Below are 23068 nucleotides of genomic sequence, written 5' to 3' on the forward strand. Positions count from 1 at the left end.
CGGAGGAGCGCTGTAAGCCACGCCCGCTTGTCTTAATAAGGCAATGGTGAATATGGTGGGCGGTACTTCCGCTCTTAACTGCGACGCGAATGGTTACAGCGTCAGCTGAGTGACCAATGAGGGACGGCGGCAGGGAGCGTGACGATAAATGATGCTGGGGATGCTGTTCCTATGGCAACAGCGCGTCGCCTGCATCAGCACCTGAAATAGAAAGCAACAGGGATGCGGCCATTGTGTGCGCTGATGGAGGTCTGCGGTGGTTCTTAAGTATTTGAATACTTGAATGTCATTCATTAGAACAGGTGATGCTCTTGCCTGTTCCACTTTGACAAAGTCACTGTCTCACATATTCTTTGTACATTTTTTCTTTAACACTGCATCCAGTATTTTAGCATTTCAAACTGATCAATGTTTTGCTTGAATAATGTGCTTTCTTGATACAAATAAATTGCGTTTATTTTTTTTTTAAATCCTGTTATCCAACACAATGACATTCATACATTTTTAAGCATGTCTTTATGTAATCTACAGGGTTGTGCAGTTCTTACCTCTTAATAAATTATCCATCTCCACATGTCAGGCATACAGCTTTCATTAGAAAGCGACAGCAGACACAAAGCTGGCTTGAGTTACATCAGCGGTAAATCATATCTATAATGCATCAGCAGTTCACCGAGTATAAATCCAAGTGAGTCTGGTACAAAGAACAATACATTGCCCTAATAAATCTAAATTACATTAAATGATGTTACAACAAAGTGCATTGATGTAGGGATTAGTTCAGACAAAAAAAAAAAACATTTTTTGAAAATGTAATTTTTGTTCACCATAATGTCCTTCCAAACCTGTTTGTTTTGTTCTTCCATGCAACATAAATCAGAATTGGCTGATTGTTTTGCATGCAATTAAAATGAATGTACTGAGGCTTTCAAGCTTCAAAAAGGACCATACATGTAATGTAAAATGTAAACACTATAATACTATTAATTTTTGCATTAACTATTCATTTTAATTGTGAGAAGTAATAACCTAAATGCAGCATGATAACTAGAGACTTGCACAACTAAGACCACTTAGTTTTAAATTATTCAAACAATACCATGGTATTCATGTCACAGTAATGTTGCATGATGATGGTATCAGAGGATGATGGTATAATATTGAATGATAACCATATTCATATACCAAAGTATCACCATTACATACAGCATTGTATCAGTAAAAAACAATTGGAAACAGACTGGAGACAGCAAATTTAAAATTTTAAACATTTTCACTATCAATAACAGGGTTATTATTGTTAACAAAAAAAATACAAATAAATAAATGCTAACTGAAAAGAAAAATCTGCTATTTGCCTAGGTGACATTTCTCATTTTAATTTATTTTCAATTATATAAATAAAACTACTAAAAACGACAAAGAAATAATGAAAAAAAAAAAAAACTGAAATTTTAACTGAAATTTAAATGAAGGAAAAAAATATATTAATAATTAAAAAAAAATTAAAAAAAACATATATATATATATATATATATATATATATATATATATATATATATATATATATATATATAAATAAATAATAGCACTGGTCGACAACAGAAGCGTGCAAAAAGTGGATGAAAACTTGCCTTCTCCAAAAAAAATACCATGGTGCTGTCCCAAAACCAATGTATTACCACGGTACTCGTAGTTTCACACATGCTCATGCAAATGAAACGCAATCAAGCATTAAAACACACACCTGTCCTTTTTTTTCTTTCTTTATTCATTTTGTCTCAATAGATTTTACACTATTTTTCTGGAACCAAAAACATTTGACTATATGACATAAAATAGCACATAATATATAAGCACAAATAAAACATTTAAAATGGTTACGTGAAAACTAATATTATCCAAAGAGGGCTTGGTTTATAATTTTCTTCTCGTATTATCTTTGTGAATGTGTGTGGATGGGCTACTGCATTACTGATGGAAGTCAAGCAGCACAGCATAAATACCCACAATCCCTTGAGAACGGTGTCTCGTCGCAAACAGGAAAGGGCATTGAAAAGCATCAACACCGTCAAGCCTTTTGGCCTCTCAGTGACAATGCTTTAAAATAATAATAATCATAAAAAACTCTTACATTAGTTATAGGTATAGTATATATTCATATATAAATGGAGGTGAGAAGTAAGTTCAGTAGACCTGTTGACACCCTAGTACATATTAATAGCTCTGAAACACAATGGACTAAAGGTAAGGCAAAGTGTTTGGATACGCTGTGTCTGCTCAGTATATCAACTGATTCCAAAGTGCTTTTTCACCATCAGTCAACAACTGTTTTGTCCCACAACTCTGTACATTTCGTTTGGGGTGTAAAAAAAATCCCAAATTAAGGACAACCGTTACTTTCATCATGTGCAGGTTTTTTTTATTTTCTTTTATAGTGTAGATAGAAACATTCAATATATTTCTTTTTTTTTATTTTCTCAGGTTAAATTGAAAATAACTTCTTAATTTGACATAAAATACCATGCAAGATGCTTACTGAATATTGAGTTCTCTGGTTAACTAAAGCAATAAAACAACCATCATTGATTCGTGTTGCCATACCATATTCATTGTGCATCGGTTTTTGAAATGAACATCTTACGGTTACATGAAATCAAAGTGCAATCGTTAATTCGTTTAAGTTGTTGAACAAACCAGGACAACTTTCATAAATAATATAAAAAAATGATCTTCACGAGTACTTGAGATCCTTTGTCAATCTAAAACGGGGAAGGGGACGGGGCGCGGGTTAACCCAACACTAGAGTCGTTTCTTAAGTTACGTCACACTATTGTATCTGTGAGTATTTACTACTATCTTAAATGTTACACCAACAAAGAGGCCGTTAAATGCTACCGAAAAATCTCCTGGTAATATAATCTCGACATAAAATAGGAAATGTTCCAATATCTGCTTTACAATCTAACGTACAGTGCTCTAGGGGAAAAAAAAAGAAGAAAAAAAAAACAGAAACAACTTAACAATTACATCATTTACAAAAATACCAAAATTTAGTATTCACAACTTTTTAGGTTGCCACAGCAACAACTTAATATTATTATTATTATGAAATAACTATCATACTACAGAGTTTTTTTTTTTTTTTTTTTTACATTTTAGTTGTTGTTTTTTTGGGGGTAAAACATTACCTATACAATAAACATTTTTACATAACACAAGCAATGCTATAGCCTCGCTTACGCTACGACGCGGCGTCCCAAACGAGAGAGATCTAGAAGCGGCTCCTGATTGGCCGAGGACCGCTGCGCGTAGCTAAGCCTGGCTTAATAAATTACATTCATTTTTAAAATAGGTTACACCATTGTTCTGTGTTCTAGTATTTAACAAAACAAAATAAAGAATGAACAGAATGACAATAAAATATATTTAAATCACTTTCCACGTCAAAAATTACATTAAAACTGTAACTTTTGAGACAACAGCGAAAAAAACCCTAAAGGAAAAAAAATGACATGAAATTAAAAACAAAATGCTAAGACCAGTGCCATATTCCTGCGAAACCAAACGTCTCTTGGTGGATTGTCTGTGTTAATCGAGCACCATGAAAATACACGATGGTTCTGATTAGATCGTTAACACACTCGCACACACGCGCAAGCATGCAGATACACACGCTTCACCCATCACACATCAGGGAGGAAAAGAAGGCCGTGTGTGCTATTCCAGGTAAAACACCATCCAAATAAAAACTAAACGATGCTGTTAGATGATTTGTTTTAGTAAGAAAATGACAGAAGTGTTTGTTAAAGGAGCAATTCACCCCCAAAAAATAAAACTTTGCTGCAAATGTCCTCACTCTCAGGCCATCCAAGATGTATATGAGTTTGTTTCTTCATCAGATTTGGAGAAATGTAGCATTGCATCACTTGCTCTGCAGTGAATGGGTGCCGTCAGAATGAGTCCAAATGAGTCCAGAGTCCAAACAGCTGATAAAAACATTACAAAGTAATCCACACCGCTCCAGTCCATCAGTTAACATCTGGAGAAGACAAAAGCTGTGTGTTTTTGAGAAACAAATCCATTATTAAGACGTTTTTAACATCAAACCATTGCTTTTGGTTAAAATATGAGTCCATAATCCATAATAACACTAACTCCAGTGAAAAAGTCCATCTCCTGTTGTCTCTCACAGCAAAATCCAGCCACATATTGGTTTAGAGCTGTTTTGGTTTGTTAACAGTGTTTGATCTGTGCAGATTTCACTCCTGATTCAGACCAGACCACTTTTTCACTGGAGGAAGCGTTATTATGGACAGTTTGAAGTAAAAAAAAAAAAAGTCTTAACGATCAATTTGTTTCTTACAAACATGCAGCTTTTCACTTCTCCAGATGTTAACTGATGGACTGGAGTGGTGTGGATTATTGTGATGTTTTTATCAGCTGTTTGGACTCTCATTCTGACGGCACCCATTCACTGCAGAGCATCCATTGCTGAGACACTGATGCAATGCTACATTTCTCCAAATCTGATGAAGATACAAACTCATCTACATCTCGGGTTAGTACATTTTCATTTTTGGGTGAGCTGTCCCTTTAACAGACAGTCTTCAGACTCAACAACATAACTGGTTAAGAACACACCGCAATGACAATCATTTACCAAACTCAAAACGTCACGCGTGTTACAGACATTGAGCTCCAAGTTCCTTACATTTCCAATGTCAACTACTCCAAGAAAGCATAAAAGCTAACATCGTACAACAAAACAAACATTCCGCCTATGCCGTCTCGCTCCGATTCTAGCAACATCAATATTGAGTAATGAAACAGACCATGATGTGCATGAAATGCATTTAACTTTTTTTTTTTGTTTTCATCACTTGTCTGGCCAAAATCATTTTCGGTTATAATGTTTTTATAACCCCCAACCCCACATAAAGTCATCTTCTCAAGATGCTTGCTGTGTAAAATAGATTTTTTTAGGCACTTCTACTGTTTATCAAATAAAACAGGATTATCGGCGAGAGCGCAGCGCCCTCCATTCACAACGCCTCAAAGATCGTCTACTGCAACGTTTCCCCCTCGTCGTTTCCGTTCGCTGGGCACCGTGTGAGTGGGACTACGAACAGGCCCCAGACAATTTGGAGAAGAAGTCCGTCTCGTGTGAGAGTTTGTTTACAGCAGCTCTCCAGTTTAATGTAAGCCCTTGGCACGGGATAGAAGCCAGAGTCGACTCCCTGATGGCCAGTGTTTCCACAGACACATCGAAATCATTCAGTGTCCATTTAAAAACAAAAAAGGAAGAAGTAAAACACAGTCCTTTAGCAGAGATGCAGACAGAAACGTGGTTGCATGGCACACGGTTTGCCACATTTGCACTTGCGACGCTCACTGGTTTTTTCGACCAGTATGCGCTTTGTGTCCTTGTAAATCTTTCTTTGGCCAGTGGGGATGAAGAATTGGGAATAATATCTTTCCAAAGATAGCTTGAGTCCAAGAAGGGAGGCGCATTTTGACTAGTAGACAATCTTCTGTGTGTCCGCCATGTGACATTCGGTGTTTTTGTGTATTAAAATAAGAAACAAAATCCCTCTTTCCCCTCTCTAGAGGGTGCATGGGGATGTTTAAGACATACTCTGCAGGAGACGTCCTCCCGTTCAAGACAATCAAGCACTTATTATTAAGCACTATTTCTGACAGTGCAATCCATGTGTGTGTGTGTGTGTGTGTCCTCGCTCGTCGCTCACTCATTGTGCATTTATATTTAAAACAAACATGGGAGAAAAATACACATTATCTGACAGGTGACCGATCATTCGGATGACATCTCACTTATGCCTCTATGAAACGTGCTGTACATTAACATATATATATATATATATATATATTTATATATATTTTCTAGTCTCGTTTTTTAAGTTAGAAACCCGGTTGAGTCACTTCTCCGAGCATAACAGGTATACGGTGTGTGTTTTTGTGTTCTGTGTGTTACGCTTTAGCATGCAGGTTGCTGTAGTTCTAAAGGGGAGGAGGGCAGGTCGTATTTACACGGGGATCTTTTTGGGTTTCTCAAAGCAGCTTCCTGACACCCCGTTGTTCCTCTTCGGTGGTTTACTTCAAGATGATCTGCGCAAACAGAGGGGAAAAACACAAAACGGCATCTAAATATTAGTAAAGGCTCATTAAGCATCACACAAGTGCTCTGATTGACAGCTCGGTGACGTCTGCATGGTGTAACAGTGCTGTGTGTGTGTGTGTGTGTGTGGATGCAGACGGCATGAGCGAGGGATGTGCATGATAATTACTGAGCGTATGCATGTTAATGTAGTGGTTATGAGCTCTTGTTTGTACAGTAGTGACTAAAATGCTCCCTAGAAAGTCGTGTTTAGTGTTCTCAGGAGTGGAAAGCAGCGAATGCAAAGGAGTTGGATGAAAAGTAGGCGTCTTGTTTGCAAGATTCTGTTGAGGAAGAAAGTGGAAAAATACTTAAAAAATTCATATGCAATGTTGTTTAAAAGTTTGGGGTTTTTAAAGTCTCTTTTTTAACCAAAGCTGCATTTATTTCAAAAATACAGAAAATGTAAAAAATATTATTATATATATATTAAAAAAAAAAAGTTTTCTATGTGAATATCTGTTAAACTGTAATTTATTTCTGTGATCAGCATCATTAATCCAGTCTTCAGTGTCACATGATCCTTCAGAAATCATTCTCATATATTGATTTGCTGCTCTAGAAACATTTCTGATTATTATCAATGTTGAAAACAGCTGCACAATGTTTGTTGAAACCGTGATGCATCCTATTTTTCAGGATTCTTTGATGAATAGAAAGTTCAAAAGAACAGCATTTATTTGAATCTTTTGTAACATTATAAATGTCTTTACTGTTACTTTTGATCAATTTAATGCATCCTTGATGAATAAAAGTATAAAAAAAAAAAAAGTGAAAATATAAAAATTCTGACCCTAAACTTTTGGCAGTCCAATCAATGCCTACAGAAAATCTGCATACTGTTCACTTTATTATACATAGTAGTATATTCATATTCAATGTCCTTCTCAAACAGTCTGTGCTCATTTCTGTTTTGTTTCATGTGGTTATGTAACAACATTTATTAGAGGTGGGAATCGGGTCACAGTACTGTATTTTGGTCTCTTTTTGTGTGTAGATTCATTATTATTTTCACCGACTGACGTTCATCTGCATTCACTGTCAGGTTTTCGTTCTTCTGCACGCACGTTGTTTTAAATACCAGAGTAAAGTAAACCCATCTAATTGCATCATAAACATCATATGTGACCCTGGAGCACAAAAGCAGTCATAACTCGCTGGGGTATATTTGTAGCAATAGCCAAAAATACATTGTTTGGGTCAAAATGATCCATTTTTCTTTTATTCCAAAAATCATTAGGATAAGTAAAGATCATATTCCATATATTTTGTAAATTTCCTACCGTAAATATATAAAAACTTAATTTTTGATTAGTAATATGCATTGCTTTGAACTTAATTTGGACAACTTTAAAGGTGATTTTCTCAATATTTAGATTTTCTTGCACCCTCAGATTCCAGATTTTCAAATAGATGCATCTCAGCCAAATATCGTCCTATCATAACAAACCATACATCAATGGAAAGATTATTTATTCAGCTTTCAGATGATGTATTAATCTCAATTTAAAAAAATGACCCTTATGACTGGTTTTGTGGTCCAGGGTTACATGAATCATTTATAAATAATTCTGTTTTATGAAAGCTGGCTTCGTTTCCCAGTATAACTAATATTTTGCCTGGATCCAAAACGTTTTGATTTGTATTACAGAAGTAGCCCAAGCCAAACAGTAGAAGCGCAGTGATCAGGAAGCATGTGGCACCCGAGCGTCACACCCTAGTTTAGTCACAAAACGTGGAAAGTTACTATGAAACACCGTCAGCGTTGTGAGCAGAGCACTGAGGCGAGGTGACAATGTGGAAGCTGCACCGCGGCATGATGGGAAAGCAAGGCCAGAGAGGGTTCATGCAGGTTACACAGAGCCCAATGAGACGATGGTGATGTAGAGAAGCGGCTCGGTGTAGTGATGTTGTATGTGATGTCAATCAGGTTCAGCTAATATAAATGTTGATAACATATCATTTATTTCAGACTACTGCATTTAAAGACCCCATGAAGTATCTGACAAGCTGTTTTCTATTCTGGTATTCCCCATTGAATCAGGAATTTGGAAAAGTATATATCAATAGCAGGAAAAAACACACAAAGCTGCTTCTGACAGATGGGCAACAAACGAATGAAGTATTAATTAAGACATAATGACAAACTATGATATGCTACTTGCTATTCATAATGGATGGAATATTTATTATATTTAATTTAAAAATAATTATATATTAGAATTAATATTTTTAAATTTATAGATATGTAATTTATTTATCAACAGTAAATGTTAATAATGTAAATACATGTTAAAACAATAATAATATAACAATCGAAATATGTTTAATTATTTAATTTAAATATATATATATATATATATATATATATATATATATATATATATATATATATGTGTGTGTGTGTGTGTGTGTGTGTGTGTGTGTGTGTGTGTGTGTTTGTGTATAACACACACACAAAATAACTATTGTAATTTATATAATCATAAATACATATTTTAACATTTTAAAAGAATAACAAATACATTATATAAGGAATATATAATAATTCTTTTAAAATAATTGACCTGTTTTATTACTTTTATTATATATTTTATATAATATATTATTTTCTTATCAATTATTCATAAATAATATAACTATACAATATATGAATAATATAATAATTTTTTTTTTACTATTTAAAATGATTTTAAATATATTTTGTTGCTTATTAAAATATCATTATATTTATTATGTAAATATACACAATATACTCAATTACAGTAATAAAAATTTATGTAATTTTATTTATTTATTTTTTTACTTAAAAGGGCAACATTTGATATTTTACAGCTATGTGGTTATTTTAAATTCCATTATTGCAAAGTAATCAGAGAAATGCTATAGGGACGTACGTAAATGAAAAAGCTTCATATAATTTGACAGTGGTTTAAATGTAAATACGCTCGGAATGAAATCTGTCTAAATCCTCAGTCGCTGTTCTTTGTGTCCAGGAGGAGGCGCTGCTGCTCTAAGTCTGACCCGTGAACTCTTCACAGACAGGCCAGGGACGTCCCATCCCTTCAGGGTCACACTGAACACTGAGAGTCAGTTCAGTAGACTCTAACATGACCGGCGTTCATCTGCTTCAAGCTAAAGTCGTCACCTCAGAGCTGCAGCAGTCAAGCGTTTGTTTCGCCCGTGGTCCGTCGCTCTTCTCTCTCTCTGTGTCTCTCTCTCTCTCTCTCTCTGCATAATTAAAGTCATGTGTGAGATTAGTGCTGGCAGCGATGAGTCAGCGGCTGTCTGTCTGGGTCTGAGACTGACGCAAACAAACACTACAGAAAAGGCCTCTGTGTTCAAAAACCTGTATAACATCACGCCAAAGAACAAACATCATGAGTCTCAAGCCATTTTGAATGGAAGCATGTATGACATAAATATTAATGTTTGTATTTTGAAAGTCATGCATTGCGTGTTTCAAGCCAACATGAAATTTAAATTGGCTGTGTTTACTTCCTTAAATTCTATTTTTGGCTTGTTCATGTTTCCTAAAGAAATAAAGCAAGGCCAGAGAGGGTTCATGCAGGTTACACAGAGCCCAATGAGACGATGGTGATGTAGAGAAGCGGCTCTGTGTCGTGATGGATTTGTATTTATCTATTTTAATTTTAGTTAAATAATGTCTGAATTTATTATGTTTGTATAGGTCTTTTATTAATTTGAGCTATTTTAATTAATTATTTTTATTTAATTAATCAAATAATTAAGTTACACAAAATGACATTATTATATATTATTTTAAAATGTTAAGTAAATATTTTTTAAACCTAATGTTAATATTAAACATGAAATTTTCAAATACATTTTTGAGATTTTGACATTTATTTTATAAAATGTATTTAATTATTATTTAAGAATTAGCTTAAACAATAATGATCTTATATGCAAGCAAAACAATTTGTTTAAATATATTTAAGAATTAGCTTAACAGTAGTTAAATGTTAAATATTTTATTATTATTAATATTATTATTATATTAATTTATAATGCTGTTGTTATTCAGTTATGAAACATTATTAAAATAATCATATTAATAATAACAATTATTATTTTATTAATGAATGAATTTAAAAATACTGTAAATTTCAAAACCACATCAAAATAAATGAGAGAATTTCACACACGTCTTGGTTAGGAGTGCAAGGCACTCTTGCATTATGCCTAAAAATGGCTGTAAACACAGATTCATGTTCAACATCAAGATTTGTGACTCTACATGGAAACCTAATTGGTTATGAAGGATAATTAATCAAAAACACTGCATGAACTACCTCTTTTATGCTCAGTTATGCCGGTGCTGTAGTTCACTCTCCTGCCAGGTGGCGCTAAAGAGTCTGGCAGCGTCTGGCAGAAGCCCCTCAGGAAATGGGTTCGGTTTCACGTGACAAGACTACAAATAACCCTGGACGTCCCAGTTCCTGATGCAGGCCTGAGAAACAACAGGAAACGCCGCTCGCTGACAGGAAGGCTCCGTTTAAGAGCGACGGAAGTGGGAAAGCCCTTAAAGTCTCCTTACGTGACCCTCCGGCGAACAATACCCGAAAAACGGGAGCGGCCCGAGCGCGATGACAATCTTTTTTATCATCACAGCTGTTGGGTGCTTTTTTTTTTGCTTAAAAGCAAGTGTTGTTTTTAAATGAGTAAATAATTAAATGTCATGACATTAGTATTATTATTATTATTATTAACAGATTTTAAAATAATATTATTAAGTAAAATGTATTTTTTAAAACCATTACTACTGATAATGTTAATATCACATTCATTTCTGTGATTCTGAAATGTACTGTATTTTATAATTATTATTAATAATAATAATAATTATTTAAAAAGTTAATGATTAAAAAAAAATTAATAATTTAATATCAGTGGTTAAACAGTAAATAATTTTTTATTAATAATAATAATTTAAAATGCTGTTGCTATTCAATTATTCAACATCATAATAATAACAATAATTATTATTATGTTAATATATTTATATTATTATATTAATTCAATTATTCAATATTATTAAAATAACAGTAAATAATTGATTAATAATAGTAATTTAAAATGCTTTTGCTATTTAATTATTCAACATTATTAAAGTAATAATAATAATTATTATTATTATTTTAATATATTTAATAACAGTGTTAAACAGTAAATCATCTATTATTATATATTAATTTCAAACGCTGTTGTTATTCAGTTATTAAGCTGACTGTTCGTCGGACGTCAGACTCCCTCCTACAGCAGCGCTTTCAGTGCAACTCACCTTCCACCTGCTTCCTGAAGCCCGAGATGGACACAGAGCGGCCGAGTACATGGAAATCAGACTAGAGCGGAGTGAGGCGTGTCTATTTTTAGCCGGTGTGTGTGTGTGCATGTAGGTGTAGATGAGGAAGGATATCTTGACATCAAAACAAAGCAAGGACATGCAGAACAAAACGAGAAAATAATGCAACACAACACAACTACTATTTGCCAATGTGCAAGCTCTGAATAAGCACCGGTCTGAGCGCAAGTGCCAGATTTTGCCAGGAGATTGTGCGATCGCCATGGCGACCGCGGAATGAATTTGTAGCAAAGTGCTTATTCAGAGCTCAGGGATTCATGAAAGAAAGCTTTTAAAAGGAGCAAACCTGATTGGCTGGTGCTGTTGTTGCGTAGGGGACACTTGTGGCAGGAGTTGTTGCTGCAGAGACAGTAGCAGGCGTAGCACTGTACATCATGGGTACTTTTTCAGGAAGGGAACCATGGAAGCAATGAACAGGTAGGTGGAGCATTATGGAAACAGGTGTTTGGTTGGTTGGTAGGGTTTTTGTAGTTTGTTTTTTGGTGTTGTCGTTTAGCAGTGGTGTAAATTACAGAGCAGCGAGCCATCGTTAGGTTAAACCAGCAGATGGCATGCAATCACGATGCAAAGCGAGAGAAGCATGGGAAACAAAACAATAAAATAACAAAAGAAGAGGAGAAAGGCTGATTATAATCACCTCAAGGAAATTTAACAGCATAATCAGTTGTACCCAGAGAAGTCTGGCTTGAGCGGTTAGTGCAGGTGATAGATTTACACGAGCTGTCAGCCCGCGACGGGCCACACTTCTTCAAGCATTGATCCTGCCATCTATGGCAAACTACACAGAATGGCCACTTGTGTGCTCGTTTATGATCGAGTGGGCTCTTTCTCTAGGAAACTGATCAAATTTCCCAATCGACTGTACACAAGACAATGTCTGTTATTCACAGCCTGTTTGCTTGGATCCGGTGTTTTCACACAAATAAATGACTTTAAAATGACTGGTTCCAACTGATAATAATAATAATAGTCACTGCAATTTTTTTTAAGTAATAATATATATGAATTTATAAATTATATATAAAATCTAAACTTTAAAAGACCACTGTAAAAATGTAAATTAATAATAAATTCCACCAAAATTAATTTATATTGAATGATTAATGTAAAATACATAAAATATAAAGAATTACACTTTAAAAAATATAATAATAATAATAATAATAATACAATAAAAAAGTTAAATTTATATGAATTTACGAATTATATATAAATATATAAATCTTTAAAATACCACTGTAAAATAATACAAATATATAAGGAGAGTTTATAGAATAGTTATAGTAAAAAAAATATATTATTATTTTTTTTTTTTTACAATTTTTAAAATCGGAATTTGAAATAACTTACAATATACTGAATAACATAAATATGTAAAATACATAGAATTCCTATAATTATAATAATGAAAGCCACCGCTTAAAACAGTGAAATTTGAAATAATTTAAACAACTTGAATACGAATATATAAAAAATATAGAATTCCAATAATAATAATAATAATTAAAGCCACTGTTAAAAAAATTCTAATTGAAATCATTTGAGATAAACTGATTAACATGAATATGTAAAATATATAGACTTACTATAAATAATAACAACAATAATATTAATAATAACTGTAATTAGAAATAAAATCTAAACAAACTGGTAAAATATACAGAACTACAATAATAATAATAATAATGTTAAATATGCACTTGAAAACTTTAAATTGCAAAACTCCAGAAAGAGAAATGTGAACATTTCAAACAGAGCACGCTCTTGCAGGTGAACAGAAGCAGAATAAAGCAGAAGACAGATGCGTGATGGTGCTACTGATCAGATTCCATCAACAGGTGCTAATTTGGTATTTTGTGAGACGTGAGAGACTCTGGAGCTTCAAATCACCTGTAAGAGCGACTAGATCTCTACGTGAGGTGGGGAAAACAGACACAGACAGACAGACAGGAAGAGGAGGAACCTACCAATGCTGCTAGCAGGAGCCATGCACAGAACTGACCCTGTGACCATGCAGTGAAGAGTGGAGAGAGGTTAATAGGGAAGAAAAACATATTAGACAGAGCCAGAGATTCAGTATTCAGCATGCCATACAAATCCAATTAAGCTTGTCATTATAGATCGCTCGCTCCACCGTGTCATCATTCCGGTAAAAACTCAGCGTAATACAGGAAGATACACTGGATCAATATTCGCAAAGGGCCGCAATGAGAGGACAGGAGCTTAGCGTTGTGAAATCAGAGCACAGGGAAACAGTGTAGGAGAAGAGGGCAACAGGGCTAAAAACCAGCCACACACACACACACACACACACACAAGAGAGTCATGCGGTGAGCCAACAGCCACTCCTACGGTTAAAATAGACATAGTGCTGTTACAAAAGACCCAGAGCTGGAGAAGAGGGAGGAACGGGGGCACAAGAGGACGGCTAAAAGGAAATACAACCACCATGTGGGTGTGTGATGACAAAATACACCTACGAGGGATTAGACAGCCGGACTCGCTCTGAGACCCTACGCATGGAGAGAGCTTTTTCTGTGTTTTAATATAAAAATACTGCAGCGGGTGCGCCTACAGGTACAGAGCCATAGTAGGTGGAATATATATGGCTAAAGCACTTCTGCGAGGTTTCTAATTTAATCTATGGCCGGCTATCATTTTTAGATCAAAGTATCCCAACAGTACTGTCCAAATTCAAAATCAGCAGCGCTCTCGAAATAACTTCTGTATTTTCCATTTTAAAAAAACTTCATGCATTAGTATTGCGTGCACACGCGCTGCATGCAAAAGGGACACGTGGCTATTTAAAAGCCTCGGTTATGACGTTACGCTGGGATCGGGGAAGAGAAAAGGGGTGTAATGTTTAGAGGGTGACCCAGGGATTAATACAAAGCAGTGTGGGCGGTGTGTGTGTGTGCATGTGTGTTTGCGCTCACCTGTGGGAAAGAAAGCAGCGGTGGGCTGCTGGAGCTGTGCGTTGACCAAAGCCTGTTGGTAGTGCAAGACACTGGGGTTGAAGAACGTGCTGGCCCCGTTACTCTTTTCTAGTGCCTGTCTCTTTGGTAGAGGCTGCAGGACTCCATGGGGAAACGCCTGAGCGTGAAAGAGTACATGCACGAGTTAAAGGAGTTTTGCACTACTTCTATATCCATGCACATGTTGACTCGAAGCTGCATCGCTCCGTTTTACACAAGGACGACGACAACCGTCGCTAGATACTTAAGCAAGGCACTTACATTTAAATAAAGCTATTTTACTTTGAAAGACCACACAACATTCTTTCTTCAACATTGACTACAATGTACTTGGTGACTTTACTGTTTCTATCAAAACAAAGAAGGCAAATTAAAAACTTCTGTGAGTCGCTACAGTACATTAAAAAGCTACATGCAAAGCAAAAGGTGAAAGGTCATAGTACCAGATCTACAGATGCCTCGAGGGGTCGCTTCATTGCTTTGGCAGTCGACTGAGTCTTTTAATAGCAGGCAGCGAGCACATGATGGCAGTGGGCCAATGGGATTCAAGCGTATTAACATACAGGTAACAGCAAGCAGAGGTGCATCATGGGGACAGCATTGCATTGTGGAATAGGTGAGAAGGAAAAAAACAAAAACAAAAATAATCTGAATGCAGTAATACCACATACAAAACAATAGGCATGCACATAAACGAAAAAACTCGTCTCAAAGAAACATTTCACTATGTTCTGAATTAGTACGAAAGCACAAAGCATCTACAATACCTGTGTTAAAAGCGTCAGAAATCAAGAGTCTCACATTTACCAATCAAATGTCACACGCTAATGGGATTGTAGATATTAGTGTTATGAAAGCTCACTGCATAAAACACACCCGATATCCGCTATCGAACGGTTTCGTGTGCGTGTGGCGAATTCAAATCTAATGATGGTAAGATTGCAACGTCACTTAGTTCTGTTCAGATGCAATGTGAAATTGCACGGCGTCTATCGAGCGCTAATTAAGACTAAAATTGGGTGCAATCCTCACGGGCCAAGAGGGCAAATTTAACCGGGCCGTGCATCACGTTTCTGTCAATGCAAATCGCAATCTGCCGCGCTCTTTGGGCGAAAATGCTGTGACATTTACCACCTCTTATCAAAAAGGAAACAAAAGGACACCGGAACACCTTCCCTGACATTCGTTTCTGTCACAATATGTTGCAATTTCTTACCAACTAGCTACATGTAAATCGTAAAGGTCACGGAACCAAAAGAAAACAACTGATGTGAGTGATCACAGAATGTGGAGCTCTGTTTATTCTTATATTTCAGAATGTCCAATTTATGTACTTTTACGCTGGATCTTTTAAAAGCATGACGAGTTATTTTTATTGTGGCCCATTTTGATGTCTTTTTGCATTTAAATATTTATATGCAACTAACATTGCACACTGCAATATTCCTCACCAATAAAATGCCATGCAAAAGTACAGGTAATAAGTAAAGATGCAGCTCAATTGAATGACGGGCAGCAAAAAAAGGACGCTTGAAATGAGATGACGCTGAGGGCCATGCAGAAATGCTTGAAATCAGAATAGCCACACACAAAAAAAAAAAAACTAGGATGTCAAATGGAAAAGAAAAAATGCATGTTTTTCTTTATAGTAAAGTCACAGATTACAGCAAAAGGGTACGAGGGAAATATAATGCATCATTTAAAGACATTTTAGTGACAGGAAAAACATCTACGTCTGGATTCTCTCGAGCTCTGTTCCAAAACCTAGTGAGCTGCATTGTTGTCTACATAGACTGCTACCTTCTCAAGCATATATGACTCATTTGAAACACTCTATATACGCAGCAACTTAGTGCACTAGGCATACAGCACTTCTCAATCAAAGTGCACTCGAGTCGTAATTATTCGTTCCAAAATAGTGTGAATTTTCATGTGCAGCATTCACAAATAATAACTAAAATGTTCATTTTTTATGATTTGATTATATTAGTGATAGTTTCTGTGTTAAAACAGAACTGTATTCCTTTCATTGTCATCTTAAGTTTTTTCGAGGATCTTGTCACAATACATTCTGGGATTAAATTCTCCCTGAAGGATATTTGCTGCATGAATTTATGCAAAAACTAGGCATCGTGGAAAGCAGCATACTAATGCACAAATTTGGAACAGTCTTGGCGTCATGTTTACGATACAGTCTAGTGTTGTCTAGGAAGAAAGATCAGTAGGTTTAGGAACAGAGCTTGCAAGTATACTTTTAATAAACATCAGAATAAGATGCACTTTAATTGTGCATGTTGAAGGTATTCTTGTAACCAAGAGTTGAATGTTTTGCTCCCCTCCGCCAACATAGAGAACCATTAAAATAAATATGCCACCCACGGGGATTTATCATACAGAATTACATAACCTTCCACTGGTGAAAAAAACAAAACAAAACCAAACAAAGAGAAACTAAAAAGGCAAGAAAATGAAGAAACTATAACTGTATCATCGGACTTTTAAAGCTTCCGCGTTCCTACAGTAAGTGGCCTGGTTTGAACCCTAGAAAAAAAATCTGCATTACATCATAATCAGGAAAGGACATTGCACCTTAAGGCTAACAGCGTTTTACCCTGTAGCCCAAGCTGGTGGTTTATCTCAGATCGCTGAATGCTTGGGAAACCTGGGGCTTTATTTTCACTCTTGTTTTATTGTTATGGCTAGTGAGCCGATACTGTCCTCGCATCGCCCTCTGACCCAGACGCCACAATGGAAAAAGACAAAAGGTTCAGGGCAAAAGCAAAAGCGAAAATGGAGTAAACAGCAAAACGAATGAGGCCAAGCGTGAGAGTGCCATGACAGCATACGCGGCAAACTAAAACCACACCAGCGTGAGATGTGGAAGCGGGAAAGCTTGCTGCCAAATACTGTATCTACACCGCAAGCGAGTGACGTGACCAAACTAGGTTCATACCGACGCATTCACATTTAAACAGCAAGCTCACCATGTCGCATGCGTTGCGTCGCATTGTAAGCTTGCAGGACCAAACTATATCCTTACCGTTATAATCAATGAAACAAGCGTGCAGTGCAAGGAAACAACATTTTTCCCATTTTAAATGGCAAACTCATGCATGTTGCATTTGTTGCGTCACATTGTGAAATTGCTACGTAGACAATTTCATTGAATGTAACAGGAGTGATCTAGTTTCCCTGCGTTGCATTCCTTGCAATGTCGAACAAAGTATTCACTTTCATTATAATCAACAAAGCTATCTACACTGCATGCACACAATGTCAAGCTTTGTCACATGGCATTGTGTTGCTTGCAGTGTACACAGAGCAAAACAGTTGTCTTGTGTTGCTTTGCTCGTTGCAGTGTAAATAAATTTAAATTGCGCATTATAATCAGTGCTAGAACTGTTCATCACAGTCTAGCGATGCAATGCGACAAAACTACTTCACGGCGCATTTTGTCACCAGCTTGCAGCTTAATTAATTTTAATGGGAGAAATCTAGTTTTCTTGTAAGCACACTGCTTGTGTGCAGTGTAGAAAAAAAACTATATTGCTCTCATTATAATCAAAAAAGCTACAATGCAATGTAACACTGCAGTGCACTGCAACAAAATTAGATTATTTTATTATAATAAAAAAGCTATCTGTATTACTAACTTGCAAGTTTTCTTACATCTCAACACTCTCCTCTTCTGTTTATTATTATTGGAGTGATCTAGTGTTGTTGCACCACATTCCTTTCATGCAGTGTAAGCAACACAAGTTCATTCCCATTATATGAAACAAAGCTATCTACAAGCATGCAATATCAAGTTTCACTGCGTCGCATCACTGGAAATGTGGACAGTTTTGCGGATTATAACAGGAACAGTCTAGATTTGTTGTGTTGCATTGCTGTCTTGCAGCGTAGAAAAAAAGATGCAATCAACAAATCTGTCTACACTGCAAATGTGCACTACAGGTTTGATGCATCACTCACTTGCAGCATACATGGTTTCATTGGTTTTTAAGGGAGCGCTGCCTTAATCATCAAAACTGTCTATAATGCAAGTAAGCAATGCAACAAAATCGAAATTGCATGCATGCAGAAATTGCGATGCAACAAAATTTGATGGCACCTGCTATAATCAAAAACATATACTATACGTTGTGATGATTTATGATGGTGACAAGACGCAACAAAAGTCATTTGCTGCAGTTTTTTGCATCGCTTGCAGTGTAGAAAAAAACTAGTATGCTCCCATCATAAATCAAAACACTGGCTAGGCTATAAGCAAGTGATACTTTAAAATTGCATGCATGCAGGGATTGCAACGAAACTATACTTGATAGCACCTGTTATTATCAAAGCCATATACATCAACGTTTACATATATTGCAAGTAATGCATTGCAATTAACATTGCATGCATGCAAAGATTGCGACGCAACAAAACTTGATCGCACGTTATAATCGTAGCCATATACATTATGTGTGCAAAACGACAAAACTATCTCTGCTTTCGCATAACGGTGCACAAGACTGTGCATCATTTGCTTGCAGTGTAGAGAAAAAGCTAGAATGCCATCTAGAATGCAAGCAAAAGATGCAACAAAATTGCATGCATTAGAGATTGCGACGCAACAATAACTGTCATAATCCAAGCAATATAAATTGCAAGAAGCAACAAAATTCAACATCTCTTGCTTATAGCATTGCAAACAACTCAGTTGCAGTTCTGTTGCAATGCATCGCTCGCTTGCAGCGTAGACATGCAATTGAACTTACAAACGAGAGCAGCCTGGCATGCGAACCTGTGCATTCACGTCAGTTTGGCATGATGTCGTCATCCATCTACTTAATTTAATCTCGACTGATCTGAGGAGAGCAGGCCTCCCATTGGGCAGAGAAATGGGGACGTAAGCTGCCCTTTGACCTTGTGCAGTCAAGGATGTGAGCAAAGAAGCTTTTAAGCCATAGTGCTTATTATATTAATATCCTATTCCTAATTATGATCGCATCAGTACGATACTAGAAGGATAAGAAGGGAGAGCGATTTTTATCACACGGCAGTCTTCTCAAGCAGCTTGTCTCTTTGCCTCCCTCTCTTTACTCACCCTGTTTAATAGGACTAAAATCCTCCGGGGGCGAGATAAGGGAGTCGACACCGATTTGGCACGCAACCCCCGCCCAGATTCGAGAGATGGGTCATGGCTATATAATAATAAAGCAGTGCTCCACATTTAATGTGCTAACATCATCAGATATCTCAATAGCAACCTCCGCGACCACGTCTCAACATGTGTTGTCAATTGATTTTATCGTGCACAGAACCTAAAACGGTTTCACAACTCTAAGCACTGCCTTGGTTATTATTCAATGTGCCGTGACAACGCGGTAAATTAAATTCTGCTGTAAATTAAACGCAGGTGGTGAGGCCTGGTGGTGTCATTTGAAAACTTTAATACACGTTAATGTTTTGCACAACAGGACTCTTTAAATGTAGAATTGTATGCATGTCATTTTGAAATCAATTGTGTGTGATTAGCTCACCATGGCTGCAGCGGCGGCCTGCGCTGCGACGGCGGTCTGGTTGGCCTGATGCTGGGCTGCTTTGATCTTGGCCTGCAGGTGCGCCGGAGGGTGGAAGTACTTGCACTTCTCGCGCGAGCAGCGGCTCTTGATGAAGTCCATGCACACGGTGACCGTGTTGTCGCTCGTGTCGATCATCGGGCTGTCGCTAGGATGGGCGAAGCGGCAGTCGGTCTCGCCGCGTGCGCAGTTGCCCCGCTGAAACTCGCGACACACCTGGATGCAAACCAACACACGCAGACAAAACAAACAGGGAACACAACAGAAATATGCAAACAGAGACATGAGTCATTGAAGTTTCAAAGCTTTCATGTATGAGCACAGGTACGTAAATAAACACACCGAGCTGAATATTAACAAAGGCAGCGACAGCCTCTCGGTGTGGGAGGGCCGCAGAGGAACCGAGCCTCTTATTATCACAGACATCAGTCAGTTGCTAAGTGATCGCACATTTAGTGACACACACACAACATTCAACTGTTATTGTTTCCACCACGCTGATCATCTTGCGAGGCAGCGCTGCACTGAAATGCCTCACACTTTTTTCTGTCCTCCTTCTTACACTTTTCTGTAATTAATTCAGCTCCATCTTTAACATACAGATGAAAGCCTTTGGTTTTCACAAACTTTAAATCTACTTCAACGTTGAAGTTTGAAAATCTCCCAGTGACCTTGACTTTGTTCAAATGTTTAATGTATCAAAAATGATTAATCTAATATTTACTTAATGAATTATGACTGGTCTTCTTTCTTGCATACATTTGCATCTTTTTTTTTTTTTTGGCCCGTTCATTACACTGCACTATGATTGGTCCTTTTTTTTGTTACATATATTTGCATAGTAAAATGTCTTTCCTACATCTTATACTGTCCTTTACTTTGTAATTCTATTGGATGAATGAAATGACGGCCTCATTATGTGAGGTGTTACCTCGAGTTTGTCTGTGCGCAGGAGCTTCTGTGTGGAGGACGAGCTCGGCACGCTGACTGGCGGGCTGCCGGGGACGATGACCGGGGTGCTTTGGAGCATCTCTGTGGGGACCAGGCTCATGCCGTGGCTCATGGGAGTCAGATACGGTGCGTAACTCAGTCCAGGGTTCGAGCCCAGACCTTGGCTGACATTAAATGTAGGCTGTGAAGAAGACAATTAATATGAATAAATTGCAACTTGCTAAAGAAAAAGAAGCAGTTTACCCAAAAATGAAAATTTTATGAAAATTATCCAAGATGTAGATTAGTTTGTTTCTTCATCAGATTTGGAGAAATGTAGCATTGCATCACTTGCTCTCCAATGGATCCTCTGCAGTGAATGGGTGCCGTCAGAATGAGAGTCCAAACAGCTGATAAAAACATCACAAAAGTAATCCACACCACTCCAGTCCAACAGTTAATGTCTTGAAGAAGCCATGGACTGCGTGTTTGTAAGAAATAAAGCCATCATTAAGATGTTTTTAAACCGTTGCTTCCATCTAAAACGCGAGTCTATAATCCATAATATCGCTTCCGCCAGTGAAAAAGTCCATCATCTGCTGTTGTCTCTCACATCAAAATACACCCACATATTTGTTTAGAACTATTTCAGACTGTTTTGGCTTGTAAACGGTGCTTGATCTGTTCAGATTTCTCTCCTGATTCAGACCAGACCACTTTTTCACTGGAGGAAGCGGTATGGATTATGGACTCTTATTTTAGTTAAAAACGTTTCTTACAAACACACAGCTTCTTATTGTCATGTTTTTATCAGCTGTTTGGACTCTCATTCTGACAGCACCCATTCACTGCAGAGCATTTATTGGCGAGCAAGTGATGCAATGCTACATTTCGCTAAATCTGATGAAGAAACAAACTCATCTACATCCTGGATGGCCTAAGAGTAAGTACATTTTCAGACAATTTGAATAACTATTCTTTTAAGTCAAGTAAATATGCATCTAGACAGGAAGACGAGTAGACGGTTCTTACCATTGGTTGCATGGTGGTGCCAGGGATCATGAACTGCATCTGCTGCGCCAGCATCGCTGCTGCGGTCTTCTGCTGGATAAGGTTGTTGCGTCCGTTGATTTCCAGCTGCGTCTTCAGATGCGCCGGTGGGTGAAGGTACTTACAGTTCTCTCTCGTACACCGACCCTACGGCAAGAAAGATCAGGAAAATTACGTATATCAGTTGTTTCTAATGGACAGAAATGAAAACTTTTGCTGATCTCTCCTGTGAAAAAGACCCCAATAATCTCACATTTATCTCAGAAGAGATCTCAAAAGAGTCTCAACTTCAGCAAAAGTCAAAGATCTCAAGTCTTAATGATCTGAACTGCTATTTACATTAACTTCATAGCTCTATACTCTTACTATTTGACAACTCTTGACTCATTATATACAGTGAACATGTTGATTACCTGCAATATTTTTTAAATCAACATGCAGTGAGGATGTCTGCTTCATACTGCAATATTTATTAAGGAGGCCAAAGTTAGACGAATATTCTGCACAAGGTCAAGCGTGTGTTTGCATTAAACCTCCGCTGCAGGATATCCAGTGACACGGGAGGCCGAACTGATAGCGGGATGTGAGAAACAGTGGAGGAGGAGTTAAAAACGCAGCGGCAGCACATACTGCGGACATGCAGAGCCACAGAAAGAGAATCTCAGTGCCTCTGCAGATGCTGCGTCGCCCTGCATGCGCTCTACAGCATCAGCTGCTCGCTGGAGGTGTGAGATCTCCACGGTACCCTTGAGCACAAATATCACACGCTCATGCAACTCACAAAACAAGATAACTGAAACAAACTGAAGAAAACAACAGATGTCATCAATTAAAATAATAATTCATGAATACATTAAAGAAAATTTAAAATGTTCAGGTTATAAATATTAAAATTTTTAGAATATACATAAATTACACTATTTCTAAATTGTTTTTTTTGTTTTTTGTTTTTAAGGTCTCTGCTAAACAAAAAAATAAAGAG

At 36.9% G+C, this 23068-nt stretch overlaps 1 protein-coding gene across 8 annotated transcripts in view; it reads right to left on the reverse strand.

The window, feature by feature from the left end:
- Positions 1-1784: 1784 nt before the first annotated feature.
- Positions 1785-23068, reverse strand: part of LOC306874109 (muscleblind-like protein 2a) — a 69792-nt gene continuing 48508 nt past the window's right edge. For 3 of the 8 annotated variants that reach the window (XM_079423882.1, XM_079423881.1, XM_079423880.1), the window contains exons 3-8: positions 22069-22233; positions 21038-21238; positions 20068-20322; positions 14983-15036; positions 14501-14657; positions 1785-6129 (exon numbers count right to left, since the gene is read on the reverse strand). In XM_079423882.1, the coding sequence (XP_079280008.1) occupies positions 5999-6129; positions 14501-14657; positions 14983-15036; positions 20068-20322; positions 21038-21238; positions 22069-22233 (963 nt within the window). In that variant the 3' untranslated portion in view covers positions 1785-5998. Of the gene's footprint in view, positions 6130-11850; positions 11946-14500; positions 14658-14982; positions 15037-20067; positions 20323-21037; positions 21239-22068; positions 22234-23068 lie in introns of all 8 variants that reach the window. The other 5 variants (XM_079423885.1, XM_079423883.1, XM_079423886.1 and 2 more) reach the window with 5 other exon arrangements.

The sequence above is a fragment of the Barbus barbus genome (assembly GCF_936440315.1).
Source record: "Barbus barbus genome assembly, chromosome: 8".
NCBI classification, from domain to species: domain Eukaryota; kingdom Metazoa; phylum Chordata; class Actinopteri; order Cypriniformes; family Cyprinidae; genus Barbus; species Barbus barbus.